General features: G+C 43.1%; 1 protein-coding gene across 2 annotated transcripts in view; it reads right to left on the bottom strand.

Moving 5' to 3' along the window:
• The window catches only part of LOC135226980 (uncharacterized), a 209,334-nt gene that overhangs the window by 82,972 nt on the left and 109,296 nt on the right, over positions 1 to 17,066 (bottom strand). For both annotated transcript variants that reach the window (XM_064266693.1, XM_064266694.1), the window contains exon 3: positions 15,839 to 16,004. In XM_064266693.1, coding sequence (XP_064122763.1) covers positions 15,839 to 16,004 — 166 coding nt within the window. The remainder of the gene's footprint in view (positions 1 to 15,838; positions 16,005 to 17,066) is intronic.

Raw genomic sequence — 17,066 nt, 5'->3', positions numbered from 1 at the left:
CAAAGGGCAGGAGATCATGAAGGTTTCGGACTCGTCAACAGATGCCGAATGATTGCGCATCTGAGACGTAGTCACAACACGACACCACCCTTTCGAAGGGTGATATTGGAAAGGAACCATACAAATTGTCTGTCTTGTTCGCCAAAGATGCCGTGAGACAAGATGATGATTCTCGCGAGGTGTGTGCACATTAGACAAGAGTCAAATGCCTTCTCGAGACCGAGGTCCCTGTGATGGCAAGACAGAAGTTTCTCATCAGTTGTTGAATCTAGTGAATGACTAAGGTGGATGGGACCTACGTCTTCACAGTTGAATCAGAGAGAAGTGAACTCTTACGATTCTGATCACAGAAAAAATCCTGTCGATGACACCAACCAGTGAAGATGGCTCTAATCCCTGGTGTTTTACAGAGAACTGAAAAAGTTATTCCGTTATTTCATTACTGCTTGGCGAGAAAGTCGGAGCTTGCAATGAAGGTGGAAAGTCTTTCAGTAATGATGACAGATGGATTGTACTGCCTGAAGAACCGCTTCTTGTGGGTTGGATCAGGGAGGAATTTTCTATTTACTCTGGAAGCGTAGCTAGTCGGGTAGGGAACAGGCGAAGTCTTCCATTATTCATTTTCAATTTGGGGTGAACAAAGAATAATTGAACAGCTTACGAATTAGGAAATGTATATAAAACAGAATTCAAATTGTGTGAAGAAAATCATTCTGTGTCATCACAGTGGCCGATGGGGCAGGTGCGATGTAACAGAAGACTACCACAGACTTGTTATACCATGAGGTAAACAAAGATGATAATGATTCTAATGAGCTATATCTCTGTCTGAAAATTCTCGCAACGGCAAATATTATGTACGAGACATGGGCCTTATGAGAGAATTCTGAGCCAACCAGACACCTAAGTCTGTGATTGCCGGGCAGAGAGATTCGAATACTAGGTAGTTAATCCTTGACAGAGAAATACAAACAGAATCTCGGAGCGAAGTGCAGCATTCTGCCCTCGCTCGCTCGACTCTTACACCGAGTTGCCTGGCAGTGCATTCCATGATGGAATGAGTTTGGCTAGAACCATCAAGTGTAAAGAGATACCCTCAGACACCTGCATTTCAACTGAAATGGGAGGGAAAGAAACCCTCTTGTTTGGTGATAAAGCAAATGTTGCAGTGTTGTTAGCAAACAGTACCATTAGTCATCTCAAAATCAAAACCAGGAGCTCATGGGAGGCCCGAAAGGCTGTTCTGAGTTTCAGGTTAATTAATAGAAGGTACTATTCATCTCAGTCACATACCAGAAGAATTAACTTACAGATAAGTGCCTATTACTCCGATGATGCGACTGATAACAGAAGCATGTCGCAAGGAGAATATACTAGTATATTCGTAGGTTCCTGTAAATTGCACTCCAGCCAAATTCTTCTTCATTTGAGAGACAAGAATAAGGACTGGAACCAGACCTCCTTCATTCTCTAATGAAGAGAGCGAAGGTGAAGTTTCCCAAAGGGAGACTTCTACGGTGATAACAGGACACCGAAGATGACTAGTTCAAGCTGAACTGTTTGTTTCCAAAACAGTAGCACTGGAGAGGTATTCAAACTTCTTGGTGCTATCCATCCTGAACAGATTGACGTATGTTCGGTAAGATCCTAAGACTGAACCAAAAACATAGTCTCTGGGATTCGAATTCTGAGGACTAGACTCCATAGAATTCCTCTTATGTATTTCCTTGTTCATTCTGGTGTAACCAGGAAGTAGAGGGAAAAAAAGAGAGGATTGACTGTTCTTGCCTGCTCTTCTCTGAACTTGCGGTGTTCTCACTCAGTCAAACGAAACATTCATTTCCTACAACTGTTTCGTTTGCGCGAACGCAAGCGAAAGTTGAGCGGAGTTAAATGCAGGAAAAGCTGGCGAGAACTTGCCACGTCTTGCTAAGCATCTATCCTCTCTGCGATTGAACCTCACTAAGAGAACTACACAGAGGACCTCCCCCTATCTTCAGATGCCTTGCCCCAAGGAACGGTGACATCAATCAGGCCACTTGAAGAATAGCCATTCCTGGCTTTCACAAGTGGAGATAGCATCCAGTTCCCACTCCGGAGAGAGCAGGTAAGCCGAAGAGACAGCTAACTGCTCCTTCCCCAGGGAAAGGATGCAGACTCTTAGAAGTCTCAAGTGAGACTTCTTAGGGGTGGAGAAACTACCTTCTTCTTAGGCCGTGGAAGCCTTCGAAGAGGCAGGTGAGGAGGCATTAGATGACAAGGACGAAGACAATGACCCCTGTGAAAACTCACTGCAACATGGGAAAGGAGGATGCTATGTCATGGTAAAGGATCGCACTGATCAAGAGAAGAGAATTTGCTCGGTAGAGCAGAGTACTCGGCTCAGCCGAACTGAGTCGAATGAGCTCAGCAGATCACCGCTACATAATCATGAGTGGTCATCGTCAGCAAAGAACTATCACTTTTTCCCAATTAACTGTTCTCCTTCGAGGCCGAAGCTTCGAGAAGAAGGATAAAGAGGAATTCTGTGTCTGCTGTCCTACATGTTTGGACCCTAAGGTCCAAGACACAAGGACGATACTTGACCATTCAACTAGAAGGTGCTGCAGTTATTGGAAGTACCCGTTGTCCAAATGTTTGGATATCACAGAAAACCAAATCACCATGAGAACGCCAAAAACTCCTAGGAATCCCAGCATTCAGCGAGATTACCGGGTATTGTGACAACAATTATTGGAAATTCTCATCTTGCCCGAGTGTTTACAGATCATAGAAAACCAAAACAGTCGAAGAGTGCTAGAAATTCCAAAGAATTTAAGCGCTCGGCGTGACCCCAGAATTACGTCACATGATCATTGGGGAGGAGGCCCTCCTCGACTCCTGTAGAAATCGAGGAGGAACATGCATAAAAACCAGTCCTATATCCTGGCATTTAAGAATTGATTGCGAGTACAATACAACAGAATGTGCACTTGAGGCTCCCAAAATGCAAGAACCCATACGGGACTGCGAATTGAAATCCGTCCAAAGGACAGAAAAGCTCCAGGAGGGGAGAACATAAATCTCTAAGTGTTCGAATCCTAAGAATCGAACCACCAATGTCGAGACGGTGAGAGTTCTCTCCGTCACTGACAGATGATCCTTCCTCAACGACATGGACATACATCTGTTGGGACCTTAAGGGCACCGGCCAGCCACTAGAGGGCAAAAAACACAAAATAATGAAAAATTCTTGAATTCATGGAGCTTCGTATGGCAATGGAGAATGCGTATACGGAACACAGGCAGCCCTCTTTTAACAGCGGTGTCAGTTAACGGCTATCCGGTTTTGCGGTGCTTGTCTAGCGACACTGTTAACCTTAAACGCCGGAGCGGTAAATAAAAAAAATGACTCCCGTATGCCGGAGGGGTTTGAGAGTGAGCGCGTAAGCGGAAAAAATATTTTTTCAAAAAATCACAGCGCGCTTAGTTTTCAAGATTAAGAGTTCATTTTTGGCTCCTTTTTTTGTCATTGCTTGAAGTTTAGTATGCAACCATCAGAAATGAAAAAAATTATTATTATCATATATAAATAATGCGATATATGATAGCGCAAAAAACGAAATTTCATATATAATTGTATTCAAATCGCGCTGTGCGCAAAACGGTTGAAGGTAACAAGTTACTTTTTTTTCGTTGTAATGTGCACTAAATTGCGATCATTTTGATATATAACACATTGTAAAACGATAAAAGCAACACAGAGAAAATATTATCACAAAATAATGCATGAATTCGTAACGCGCTTACGTAAACACATATTTTTTTCAAAAATTCACCATAAATCTAAATATTGTCCTAGAGACTTCCAATATGTTTCAGAATGAAGACAAATGATTGAATATTACTATACTGTAAGAATATTAGCTTACAAATGCAGTTTTCGACCATATCTGACGAGCTAAAGTTGACCGAATGTCGAATTTTTTATATATAGATTTTTTATATGCAATTATTTCGGAAATAAGAAAAGCTACAACTTTCAAATATTTTTCGTTTTATTCTACATGAAATTGCGCACATTTTCATATATAAAACTCTATGAAATGCCTAATATGAAATGGAGCAAATATTCCGAGAATGGGATTTACGCATTTCAGAGATTTGTGGCGGAGAATCCGCGCGCGGAGGGAAGGAAAGTTTTTTTTTTTTTTTTAATAATTCACCATAAATTTAAATATTGTGCTAGAGACTTCGAATTTGTTTCACGATGAAGATAAATGACTGAATATTACTAGACTGTAAGAGTTTTATCTTACAATTGCGTTTTCAGGGGGGGCACCAATTTCGGTAGAGTCAAATTTGACCGAACGTGGTTTTTTTTTTTGTATATATCGTGATTTATATGCAAATATTTCGAAAATGAGAATAGCTACAACCTTCAACTATTTATTGTTGTATTATACATGAAATTGCGCACATTTTCATATATAAAACGTTATGTAACGGCTAATTTAAAATGGTGCAAACATTACCACAATCGCACGTATGATTTTTTCGGAAGAGTTACCGCGCGGACGTAAAGAAAATGTTATTTTTTTCATAAATTCACCATAAATCGAAATATTGTGCTAGAGACTTCCAATTTGTTGCAAAATGAAGGTAAATGCTTGAATATTACTAGAATATAGGCGTTTTAGCTTACAATTGCGTTTTTCGACCATTTCGGTAGTCAAAATTGACCGAAGGTTGAAAATTTGTCACTTATCATTTTTTATATGAAAATATTTCAAAATTGATAAAAGCTACAACCATGGGTTGTTTTTAGTTGTATTGTGCATGAAATTGCACACCTTTTCATATATAAAACTTTATGTAACGGCTAATTTAAAATGGTGCAAACATTACCACAATCGCATGTATGATTATTTTCGGAAGAGTTACCGCGCGGACGTAAGGAAAAAGTTTTTTCATAAATTCTCCATAAATCAAAATATTGTGCTAGAGACTTCCAATTAGTTGCAAAATTAAGTTAAATGATTGAATATTACTAAAATATAAGAGTTTTAGCTTACAATTGCGTTTTTCGACCATTTCGGTAGAGTCAAAGTTGACCGAAGGTTGAAATTTTGGCACTTATCGTTATTTATATGATGATATCTTAAAACTGATAAAAGCTACAATCATGAGTATTTTTTTGTTGTATTCTACATAAAAATGCGCACATTTTCATATATAATACTCTATGTAACGGCTAATTTAAAATGGTACAAAAATTATGTCAAAGTGACGAAATAATTTCAGAGATGTGTCACAGATACTTTTTAGTGCGGCAAGAAAGAAATTCGCGCTTGCGCGCCTGCGTAACGATGTAAACAAAACAACACCTTGATCGTGAACTCCCAGCATCCCCCAAGGCGCGTGATTCAAGAGTTTTCGGCTGGTAGGCCTAAAAGTATTTTTCCGCAAATTTTTAATAAAACTTTTGTATGTCGACGTAAAATACGTCCAGTCGGCACCCGAGAGACAAAAAATGTTCGACGTCAATTACGTACGTCGGGGCGTTTAAGGGTTAACTGGATTTTCGTCTGTTTTTCTTAGTTTCGGCAGTTTTTAATCTTCCCAAAAAGGAAAAGACAAGCAAAATATCTCACTAACACACAGAAGAAGAAAACTGACTCTAACAAGAGTTCAGATCATAATAATGGCGATAATAGAGGAGTGAAGGAGAGAGAGAGTGAGTTTTGCGTAAGAAGGAGCACCCTGTCTCGCCTAATGCAGTGCTCCAGGCTACAATCTTTGAGCAAAGGGATCTTCATTTATGATTAAATTTTGATAAATAACAGTTTTGGTTTATTAATATCCAAAAAAGGAATATAAAATTCATAATAATTATGATTTATTAACAATGTCTTTGTAAAAATACAAAAATAAAAACTTTGAATGCCCAAATCTAAAAACTATACTTATTGACCTTCAAATTTTATCTTCTCCCTCAGTTTTAAAGCTATAGCATTGAAATTTGGTATATAACTTAGAAAGACTTTATAGAACAATTAAATGTGGTCCTTTTTCCAGTTTTTGTTTCACTTTTTTTTCTTACATTTTTTCCTGATTTATAGGGTTTATTGTTTTAAATAAGGAAAAATTCATATCTAGCAAAAAAATGACTTTTAGGAAAAAAACTCTTCATTTGATTGGAGGTCTACATCAGGTCTATATATGGTAGTAATGCCAGGTCTTAATATTAAGTATCAAGGGAGAAGATGGAATTTGAAAAACAGATATTTTCAGGATAAATCACACTGGCGTCACGAAACCGAATGTCAGAGGCGAAAATCATATGCGGTTTGGAGATGTCCCAAGTTACCTTAATAAGTGGTATGAATGTCAGTCCTGTCCTTGAAAAATGGCATTAGCTGGCCGGCACCATTAAGATCCTTCCAGGAATGTAGTCCCCCAACGCTGAATCCTACAGAAAGCACTCTGCAGGATCCCTCCTAATCACCTCACCTCTCCCAGTGTAGCCATAGGAAGTAGAGGGAATAGGTGAGGAAGACTGGACGCTCTTACCTGCCTTGCTAGCCGAACTAGCAGGAGAAGTGAGTTGCGGGCAGCCATTGACCTGCGGTGATGGGTGCAACGGGAGTCTAAGAAAACATTCTCGTCCTCGAAAATGCTTTCCTGCGGAGGGTTATGAAACTCTCGCACAGCAGGAGAAACGTTCAACGGCACTCAGACCGGTTGATCACGAGAATGTGACTGTGGTCTGGGTGGAGTTGAGCGTACACCTCACTGGTGAGGGCCAGTACTGTACTCCGATGTGTTCCAGTCCTCGTCGAGGAAACCTCTCAAGAGAACTGAATGGGGGACCCCCTACCAGTCTTACCAGATGCACAGTCATGTCAACCCTGGGTACCGAGCGATTACCGTGAGTGATCACTGGCAAGGCATGAGTCACCTGAGCGACTCGCTCCTTTCTTTCACTCTGTGCCTGAGTCGCGATGCGTCCCAGTCCTCGTCGAGGTCAAAACCTCTCAAGAGAACTGAATGGGGACCCCCTACCAGTCTCACCACATGGACAGTCCTGCAGGACCATCACTTCAACCCTGGCTACCGAGAAATCACCGGCAAGGCGTGAGTCACCCGAGTGACTCACTCCTTTCTTCCACTCCGTGTCCGAGTCAACGGTGAGCGGACTGAGCGTCACTGACTCTAGATGCATGCGAATCCATAGATTTAAGTGCACTCAGGCATCTTGCAAATGAGTGCCCAACACGGAACGAGTCTTAGGGGCAGAACTTCTAGGACTAGCAACAGAAGTGTGAACCAAAGTTTGCACTTCTATGGGCTCACGACATACTAGGCCCTGGGGTCAGCGTGACGGTTCCTGTTCCCGAAAAAAAAGGCAAGCCAGCGGAAGACCCAACTTCTTCCGCAGTTCGAGGAGGCAGAACCTTAGAAGTTCCATGAAGAGACTTCTTGGAGAGAGAGAGAGAGAGGAGAGAGGAGAGAGAGGAGAGGAGAGACGGAGAGAGAGAGAGAGAGAGAGAGCACCTTCTTCTTCGGCAGGGAGCCTTAGAAGTCGAAGGGGAGGAGGCTGAAGAAAAATATTATGATTACGAAGAGAAAGATGATGACACTTTACGAGCTCTCTTCCCTCTTGACTTCTTTCTCTCCAAATTCTGAAAGACTTCTTCTACAGGGTGAGACATTTACCAGCAGGAGTAGAGTTAATAATCACAGGGCAGCCGCATAGGCACTGTCCAGTGATGAAACTCAAGGATAACAGTGTCAAATTAATATGATTTCCAGTAGGGAACAGTAAATACACTCGAGGACCAGTATCACAGCATGCTGCGAGTTATAGGTACAATTCTGAGGTTAGGATATAGCCAACACGATCTCCAACCATTATTGCTGTAATCAGCTATCACCACTGTTGGCTTGTAAAAGAAAGGAAATGTGATTAAAAAAAAATAAGGATACTCCTCTCACGTACAAGGGCACTGCCCTCCAAGATGAGAGGAGGTAACACCAACACCACACACTCCCCTTCTCTCTTTGTCCAATAAACTAGTGAAAGGACAAAAGAAAAGAAATTCAGGAAGAAAAACAAAGGACAAACCTCCGAAGTTCCCCTCGGTAATTTCCAAAGCGAACGCGTAAATTTCAAATGAAAACAATATTTTGCTCTGATAGTTAAGAGGCGAAAATATGTAACAAGGGTGTAGGCACCATTTCCCGCTGACCATTAACATATAAAGGAGAAAGGCAGCTAGCAAGGCTATCATAAAAAAAGGGTTTGTGTATTAATCATAAAAGTCAATTAATTATTAACTTCAAACACAATATATATTCACTCAAAATACAAAACGATCCCACTGGGAAATTGATGTTAACAGCTAGTCAGCAAGAGCTCACAAACATATATCTTCCTCGAAAGATGGCCGACAGCAAAGTGGAGTGTTTACATCTGGGCAGGCAGGCCTATCCGCCTACCAGACAGTAGTTACTGCCTAACCACCTTGTTCAGGAATTTAACGGCTGTATTCCAGTCTACGCTGAAAGTAATTCCTAATGTAAAGGACCGAGGGGTTTGTATATTGTGTAGGAACAAATCATTATTCCATGTTCTAAATTTAAAAATTTTTGACTGGTACTTGAAATTATGCACATACCTTTCAACTTAGAAGTTTCTGTGAACTTAGGTGATGAAATCAATGAGCAAAGAGCAATACTCTCAGTACTAATGATCCTAAATCGTTAGCACCAACGTGTACTGGCGAAAAACAATATTGTTCCTACACGATATACAAACCCTCGGTCCTTTACATAAGGAACTACTTTTGGCATAGCTGGAATTACAGCCGTTAAATTCTTGAACAAGGTGGTTAGGCAGTAACTACCGGCTAGCCTGCCCGGATGTAAACACTCCACTTTGCTTTCAGCCATCTTCTGATGAAGATGTGTGTTTGTGAGCTCTCACTGACTGGTCGTTGATCATTTTTCCCGATTGCGATCTTTCTGGTTTATTTTTGTTTTTAAATAAATATGTATATACGGTGTTTGATATTACTGTTAAATTCAATTAATACACAAACCCACTTTTTGTGATAGCTTTTATAGCTGCCTTTCTACTTGTGTTAAGAGTCGGCAGCAAAGGTATGCCAACATATTATTTACATTCTTTCGCCCTTTAATGTGAGGACGAGATATGTATTTAACGTGAGGACGAGACATGTATTTAACGTGAATGATTTTGATCCTGTAATGAGACATGTATTCATCCGAAAATTACGCTTACGCTTGGGAATTACCAAGGGGAACTTCAGAGGTTTGTCCTTGTTTTGTTTTTTATGGTAATTTCTCTTCTCCTTCATCCTTTCACTTACTATCGGACGAAGGTAGAAGAGGGGGCGTGTGGTGTTGGTATTTGGGGGATCTCCTCTCTCTTCGGAGGGTGGTGCCCTTGGATGCGAGAGGAGTATCCTTATTACTTTTAATCATTTTTTCCTCTTTTTACAGACTAACAGTGGTGATTGTGTTTACAGCAGTATTGGTTGGATAGCTCTTTGTATTGGTTATCCTAACCTTGGAATTGTACCTGTCGTAGGATGTGATACCGATCCTTGAGTGTGTGTACTGATCCCCTGCTGGTAATCATATTCATTTACCACTACTACCCTGGAGTTATGTCACTGGATGAAGCTTTTGTGCTGCCCTGTGATGTTTATCTATTCCTGATGGTAGAAGTCTGGCATAATTTGGAGGAATCGAAGAGGAAGAAAGCTCGTCAAGTGTTGTTATCCTCCTCTTCGAGATAATCATATTTTCTTGTCTCCACCCCTTTGACTCCTAAGGCTTGCCATAGAAGAGAAGGTGGTCTCCCCCCCTAAGAAGTCCCGTCACAGCTCGTCACGGGACTTCTATGGGTCTGTCTCGCTCTGGTGAGACAGTTGGGTCTTCCACTTGTCCTCCCGTTCCTCCGAGAACGGGGCCCGTCTCTCCTTCCTCAGGGAAGAAGAAGACAGAGACCATGTAGGTACCAGCCACCGCTGGTACCTCCCCTCCCGGCTCCAGAGGTTCCACCTCCGAACCGGGAAAAGTCTCGTCATCGAGTGTATGGTCACCTACGGGTGACCGTGCAGCCAAGGTCCAGACTGCTGAGTACGCTCACCGTGTCAGGAGACAGGCACAGAGCAGAAGGATGGTAAGAGTCACTCAGGTGACTCTCACCAGACCGGCGATCACTCTCACAGCGATTGTTCAGTACCCAGGGTTGACGTGACGTTCCCACGGGACCGTGCATGCAGAGACCGGTGGAGGCTGCCCATCCAGCCCTCTTGAGAGGTTTCGGCCTCGAAGAGGACTTGGACGAGTCAGAGGACAGTATCGGCTGTCTCCTGTCAGGTGCATGCTCACCCCACCCAGATGACGGTCGCGCAAACAGTCTCGGTGGTGGCGGACGCTTTGCCTGCCACGCAAGAGTTTCGTAACCCTCCTCAAGGAAGCGTTCTCTCCACTGCTGCTCCCGCAGGTCCCTCCGGACATGTGCAGTTGGGCCGTGTTGCTACCGCAACTGCCCCAACTCCGTCCTGGATGGAGGACCTGTCAGTTGTCCTGAGGAAGCTGGCGAGGAAGAAGAGGAAGGTGTCGTCATCTTCTTCATTGTCGTCTTCTGCCGCCTCTTCCCCTTCAACTTCCAATACCTCCCAGCCGAGGAAGAAGGTTGCCTCGCTCCCCCCCCCTCTAGGAAGTCTTGCACAGAGACTTCTAAGGGTCTGTCCCGCTCCGGCAGGACAGGTGGGTCTTCCATTGGTCCTCCCATTCCTCCAGGAACGGTGCCTGTCTCTCCTTCCTCAGGGAAGAAGATGGGGACCGTAGGGGTACCAGCTACCACTGGTACCTCTGCTCCTGGCTCCAGAGGTTCCACCTCCGGACTGGGAACTGTCTCGGCCACTCACGAGCGCCACTAAGTGTACAGTCACCTACGGGTGACAGTGCAGCCAAGGTCCAGACTGCTGAGTACGCTCACCGTCAGGACTCAGGCATGGAGCGGAAGGATGGTAAGAGTCGCTCAGGTGACTCTTGCCAGACTGGCGATCGCTCGCGCAGCAATCGTCCGGTACCCAGGGTTGACGTGACGTTCCCACCAGACTGTTCATCTGGTACCTTGGCGCGTCAAGAGGACAGTGCTCACTCTCACCACGTTAGTGGACACTACTAGTCACCCTACCGTCGCTCCCACCGGGATCGGACGGCTTGCATGACTGGTAGCAGCTCCCCTGGCACGCGAGACCGACGCTACCATCCTTGGTCCAGCGCTTCTCCACAAAGAGACTGCTGGTCCAGACCTGCAGCTCGATCGCCACCGTGGGTTGGTGATCGCCTGCAGTCCTCCCAGCCTACCGGTTCTGCTGGTAGGCAGGGTAGGAGCGCTTGTAGCAGCTCCCCTGATGCACAAGACCGATGCTACTGTCCTCGGTCCAGCACTTCTCCGCAAGGAGACTGCTGGTCCAGACCTGCAGCTTGATCACCACCATGGGTTGGCGATTGCCTGCAGTCCTCCCAGAATACTGGTTCTGCTAGTAGGCAGGGTAGGAGCATCAGGTCTCCCTCACCTGTCCCTTCAACCTCCTCGGGCGTGAACAGGAGTGACCATGACGAATGCACTTCTTATGGTCCGGCCACGAGCCTGGTTCGGTCTTGGGACCAAACAGATCATACGCTCAAGTGGTTGGTAGAGATCGTGGGGGCTGGCGAGGACGATGACACTTTCATAGACTCACGAGTGACCTTCACTGCTGTTCACATGAAGCTCCTGCTGGACCGCGCAGGCAGAGACTGGTGTGGGCTCCCCCTTCCGTCCTCTTGAGAGGTTTTGGCCTCGACGAGGGCTGTGACGCGTCTGAGGACGGTATCAACTCTCTCCTGTCAGGTGCACGCTCAGCCCCATCCAGACGACGGTCACGGTGGCGGCAGATGTTTCGCCTACAGTACGAGTTTCGTAATCCTCCTCGGGAAAATGTTTTCTCCAGATGGTAATAGTTTCCTAGACTCGGAGCAGCCATCACCGCAGATTGATGGCTGCCCGTAACTCACTTCTCCGACTGCTAGTTCCGCTGGCAAGGCAAGCGAGAGCGTCCAATCTTCCTACCCCATTCCCTCTCTTCCTATGGCTGCGACGGGAATGGGAGGGATCCTGCAGAGCGTTCTCCATAGGATTCCGTGTCGGGGACTGCGTTCCTGGAGGGACCTTCGGGTCCTACCGGACGTAAGTCCCCGTCATTGAGGAAGGATCTTGCCCATTCCTCCTCGATTTCTATGGGAATCGGGAGGACAACCACCCGATGATCGCCTGACGAAATTGGGGGGGGTTTCGCCGAGCGCTTAAAATTCTTTGGAATTTCTAGCACTCCGAGTGTTTTTGTCTTCTACGATCTGCAAACACTTGGGCAAGACCATGGTCCAGAGTGGAAGAGAATTTAGGCTGGAGGTCTATGTACAGGAATCTACAAATATACTACATATATTTCTCTCACGACATGCTTCTGTTTTTCGTTGAATTGTCCGAGGTGTAGGCATATAACTGGTAACTGTAGTTAACTCTACGGGTATGTGACCGAGGCAAATAGTATCTTCTCTTAATTGAACTACAACTCGGGACTGCCTTGCAAGACTCCCAACAGTTAACGGTTTCGATTTTGAGATACTAATGGTATTGCTTACAACAACAACACCACAGCATTTGCATTCACCGAATAGTCCAGGTTTCTTCCCTCACATATCAGTTAAAATGCAAATGCTCAAGCGTATTGTCTTGCGCTCGATAGTTCTAGCCGAACGCATTCCCTCATGGCAACTCAGGATGACAAGTGAGCGAGAGCTAGTGGTTTACAGGCTGCCTGCCAGCCTTGTCTGCCGCAGCCAGTACAGCTGGCTCTCCAAGATAGTTCATTCGGGTTTTGTCTCTCCTGCTCTGCGATGGTTGACTACCAAATCGAATCTCTGCCTGGAAATCACAGACTTAGGTCTCTGGTTGGCTGGAATTCTCGCATATGGGTATGACCATCTCTCCTGCATCGCCTTTTGGCATTGAGAGACTTTTCAGACAGAGATATCTCACTAGACTCGTTATCTTCTTTCTGTTTACCTCACGGTAAAAGAAGTCTGTGCCTAGTCTTCCGCTTCATCGCACCTGCCGCTGCGATGACACAGAATGATATCTTCAGACATCTGAGTTTGTCTTCTAAATACATCTCGTAATTCGTAGGTGTGTAATTATTCTTTGTTCGCCCCGAATTGTAGATGAATAATGGAAGACTTCACCTGTTATCCGCCCTGCCAGCTCTACTTCCAAGTAATAGAAATGTCTTCCCTGATCCAGTCCATGAGAAGTGGTTCTTCTGGCTGTACAATCCCTGTTTTCAACTGAAAGACACTCTGCTTTCATTGCAAACTCCGACTTCTCACCAAGCAGCAATGAAATAGCGGTTTAGCGTTTTCAGTCCTCTAAAACAACGGGGATTAAAGCTGTCTTCACTGGTTGGTGTCCTCAATGGGACTTTTTCTACATTCAGAATCTTGAGAGTTAACTTATCTCGATTCAGCTGTGAAGACGTAGGTCTGCATTAACCTTAGTCTTTAACTGGCATATAGTATCGTTTCTCCTTAGTTGAGATTCAACTACTATGAGAACTTCTATCTTGCCATCAGGGACCTCGGTCCCTGATCGACTATTGTCTGATGGGCGCATGCCTTAAGAGAATCATCATCTCGTCTCCCAACATCGGTGGCGAACAAGATAGACGATTGGTATGGTTTCTCGGTATAACCCTTCAAAAGGCGTGTCATGTGACTTCGTCTCGGATGCATGACTGCTCACTTCACACTGAGCGCAGTCAGTAGGCAGCTATTGAAGAGTCCGAGACCATCATGAGCTACGCTGTGGACTTTGTATTGGTTGATCCAGATCAATCATTACTTTGTCCTATTGGCATGATGCTGTACCCAAAAGGATCAACACCCACCATGGAGTGTCGGTGTCTTTATCCGCAGCAGAATATCACGGTTGGGTACTTGTTATCACTCCGAAGAATATGTCGCACAGGAAGATAGATAAGGTCTCACTGCGACCATATTTATCTTTCCTTTCGGGCCTGCCTACAGGTCCTTGGAACCTCATATCCTTGGACCAGTGGTGGGTGCTTGCAGGTTGTGTTTGTTTACCCAGCTCCTTCAAGAGGACAAGTTGCATCTCGCCTATGGTGTGCAGTTCTAGAGATAAGAAGGATGCGAGAGTGACTGGCCTCTCCAACTTCCCTACCTCGTCCTTCCACTCCTCTTCCTTCGGGTTGAGGATAGGACTCGAACTTACACTGGCTGGTCAGGCAATTGATGCGGTAAGCTTACACATACAGCATCCTTTTTATGTTTTTTATCAGAATCATAGAAGCAATCCCACTCCTTCCTCTACCAAGAGGAGGAAGGAGACTGGCAATAATGCAAACCCTTCCCAGAACTTTGCATTAATGCCTCAGACTATAAATATTCTTCACAGCCCATTTTCAGATGAGTTACGATTCCTCACTCATTTTGAAAAGGCCCAGAAGTCTGACTCTTCATCATGCAGCTCCTATACTCTGATCAAGTTGTCAGAGGCAGGGCACACCTCCTCACTCTTATGACCAAGAGTAGCCTAGGTGTGTAGAACTCCAGTCAGTTCTAGAGGCTCACTCATATTCCTTCCACCAATCAGTGAGTCTTCCTTATGTAAGGGACCAAGGGTTTGTATATCGTGTAGGAACAAATCACAATTTTTGGAAGTAAATTGTATTTTTCCTAACTATACAAACCTGAGGTCCTTTACATTCATGCCCTCCTCATGCCACCCCTCAATCTGAACCTGGGCCGAAAGGCAAAGTGGAGTGTTTACATCCAGGCAGGCTAGCCTACCTACCTGCCACACGGTAGTTACTGCCTAACCACCTTGTTCAAGAATTTAATGGCCGTAATTCCAGCTACGCCAAAAATAATTCCTTATGTAAAGGACCTCTGGTTTGTATAGTTAGGAAAAATACAATTTACTTCCAAAAATTGTGATGTTTATGGCTTTTCACATACAATAAAATCAAATCGTTGTTCCACATAATACACTAAAATATTTTAAATTGAAAATTAAAATTGTACACTTAGCTTTCACCTTATATATTTCCATGAACCTCGGTAATGAAATTAATAAGCAAAGAACGAAATTCTCGGAGCTAGCCTAATGGTTGTGAATCGTAAGAAGTGCCAATGTGTGCTAGCAAAATAAGCTGATTACGGCTTTTCATGCACCATAAATCATTGCTCCACAGTCTAAACTAAAAAATGTTGACTGGAACTTAAAATTGTGCACTTAACTGAATCAATAAGCAAAGAACAGACTTCTCTGAGCTCTGGTTTCTTGACTGACCAGAAAGGGAATATGTATTTAGTGGCTTGGTCAGATTTTGGTCGTATGTAAACAATATGATGGTGTGTATGCACATAACCACTTCTTCTTCTCGCAGTTTTGATGTAGGTAAACTGAGTGTTAGCATTCGCTGAGGATAACAGAAAGTGCCATTTTATCCCGAATCCATTTATACTCTATGACGTTAAGATGTTTATCATTATGACATAATACCCAGCCACAAGACCAGTTAAGAGAATTCCTTGACATTAGTCTGGTCACCATGGACCTTTGGATAGATCATGGAAAGGGTAATATACTTGAGGATGAGACAGCAACTACACAATCAAAAAGGAAAATATAAAATAAATAGAAGTGTCTTTGTAAAAGCTTACATCATGAATATAACAGTATTCTTACCTCATGAATATACAGAATTTTTTCATTGACAGTGTCCCATTTATCAGTTACAATGCTTGGATTATTCTTTACCAAAACCTTCAGATCACCCGGTACAAACATTGTAGATAATTTTCTGAGTCTTCCAACGATAGCTTTTGGTGGAAATGCAAACACTCGTGGATTACTGTCAAGAAATATTAAAAAATTAATCTATGATAATGATATATATATATTTATTATTCAAATAAATGTTGCCACCTAACATAAAACCATTGGTTTGAATAAGCCATACGTAGAGAGAAAATTCCTGGCTGTCTTGATTACTGGAAAGTGCTGAGATATCTTGTGAAATACAATGTAAAACTTTGGAAGATAAAATGGGTTGACTTTTGGGAAAATATTTAATCATATTTCTATAAAGGTGGATGAAGTTGAAGATGAGGTCATCAGTATACAGGAAAGGCAGTATTCAGTGCTGATGTATTTAATTCCCTGTATATTGATATCAAGAAGAAGAGTGATAGGAGGAATCGAATGTTATGTCTGCCTATGTTGAGCCATATGATTAAAAGAAAAATGAAAGAAAAAGAGATGTTGTTGAGGCTCTGGAAAGAATTAGTGCCTGACAGCAGATTTACAGAGGAAATATTTGAAACAGACAAAAGAAAGATGCAGCTGCTTGTAATACTGGTAATGTAGACAAAATAACTAAAATATGTGAAGAAGCTTTCACCAAAAATTATGGTGTGAATGTAACGAGGGAAGAGTTGAAGAAAATCTCAAATTGTGAGACATATCTGCAGAATATTGAGTAAGTACACTGAGAGTAAGATTATAAGTATTTTTGATAAACCAGCTACTAGGAATATTACATATTACATATTAAATGGGATCTTGTGTCAAGAGACTTAATTCATAAAAATTGTGATAAAGTGAGTTTCTATTATTAAAGGCATGATCCATGTTGCAGCATATCACAGGAAATATATTGCAATTCTTTTGTAAAAGATGTTCTATGCTGCATGAGATTTCATAAGTCTGACATGAATCATGTTATGAATGAGACATGCAGTAAAACTTTGGAGGAGATTGACAGGATTACAAACACAACTGACAATGAATACTGATTGCAAATAAAAAATTATTCTACAAATATTAAGTGGATGGAAATGAAACAGCTGAGATTAAATGAGGATATGGCTGGATGTTTGAGCCTCATCATCCAATTGTTACTATATTAATATTT

This window comes from Macrobrachium nipponense, chromosome 15 (genome assembly GCF_015104395.2).
Source record: "Macrobrachium nipponense isolate FS-2020 chromosome 15, ASM1510439v2, whole genome shotgun sequence".
NCBI lineage: Eukaryota > Metazoa > Arthropoda > Malacostraca > Decapoda > Palaemonidae > Macrobrachium > Macrobrachium nipponense.
Note: the sequence above shows the minus strand (reverse complement) of the source record. Positions and strands in the feature narration are given on the sequence as shown.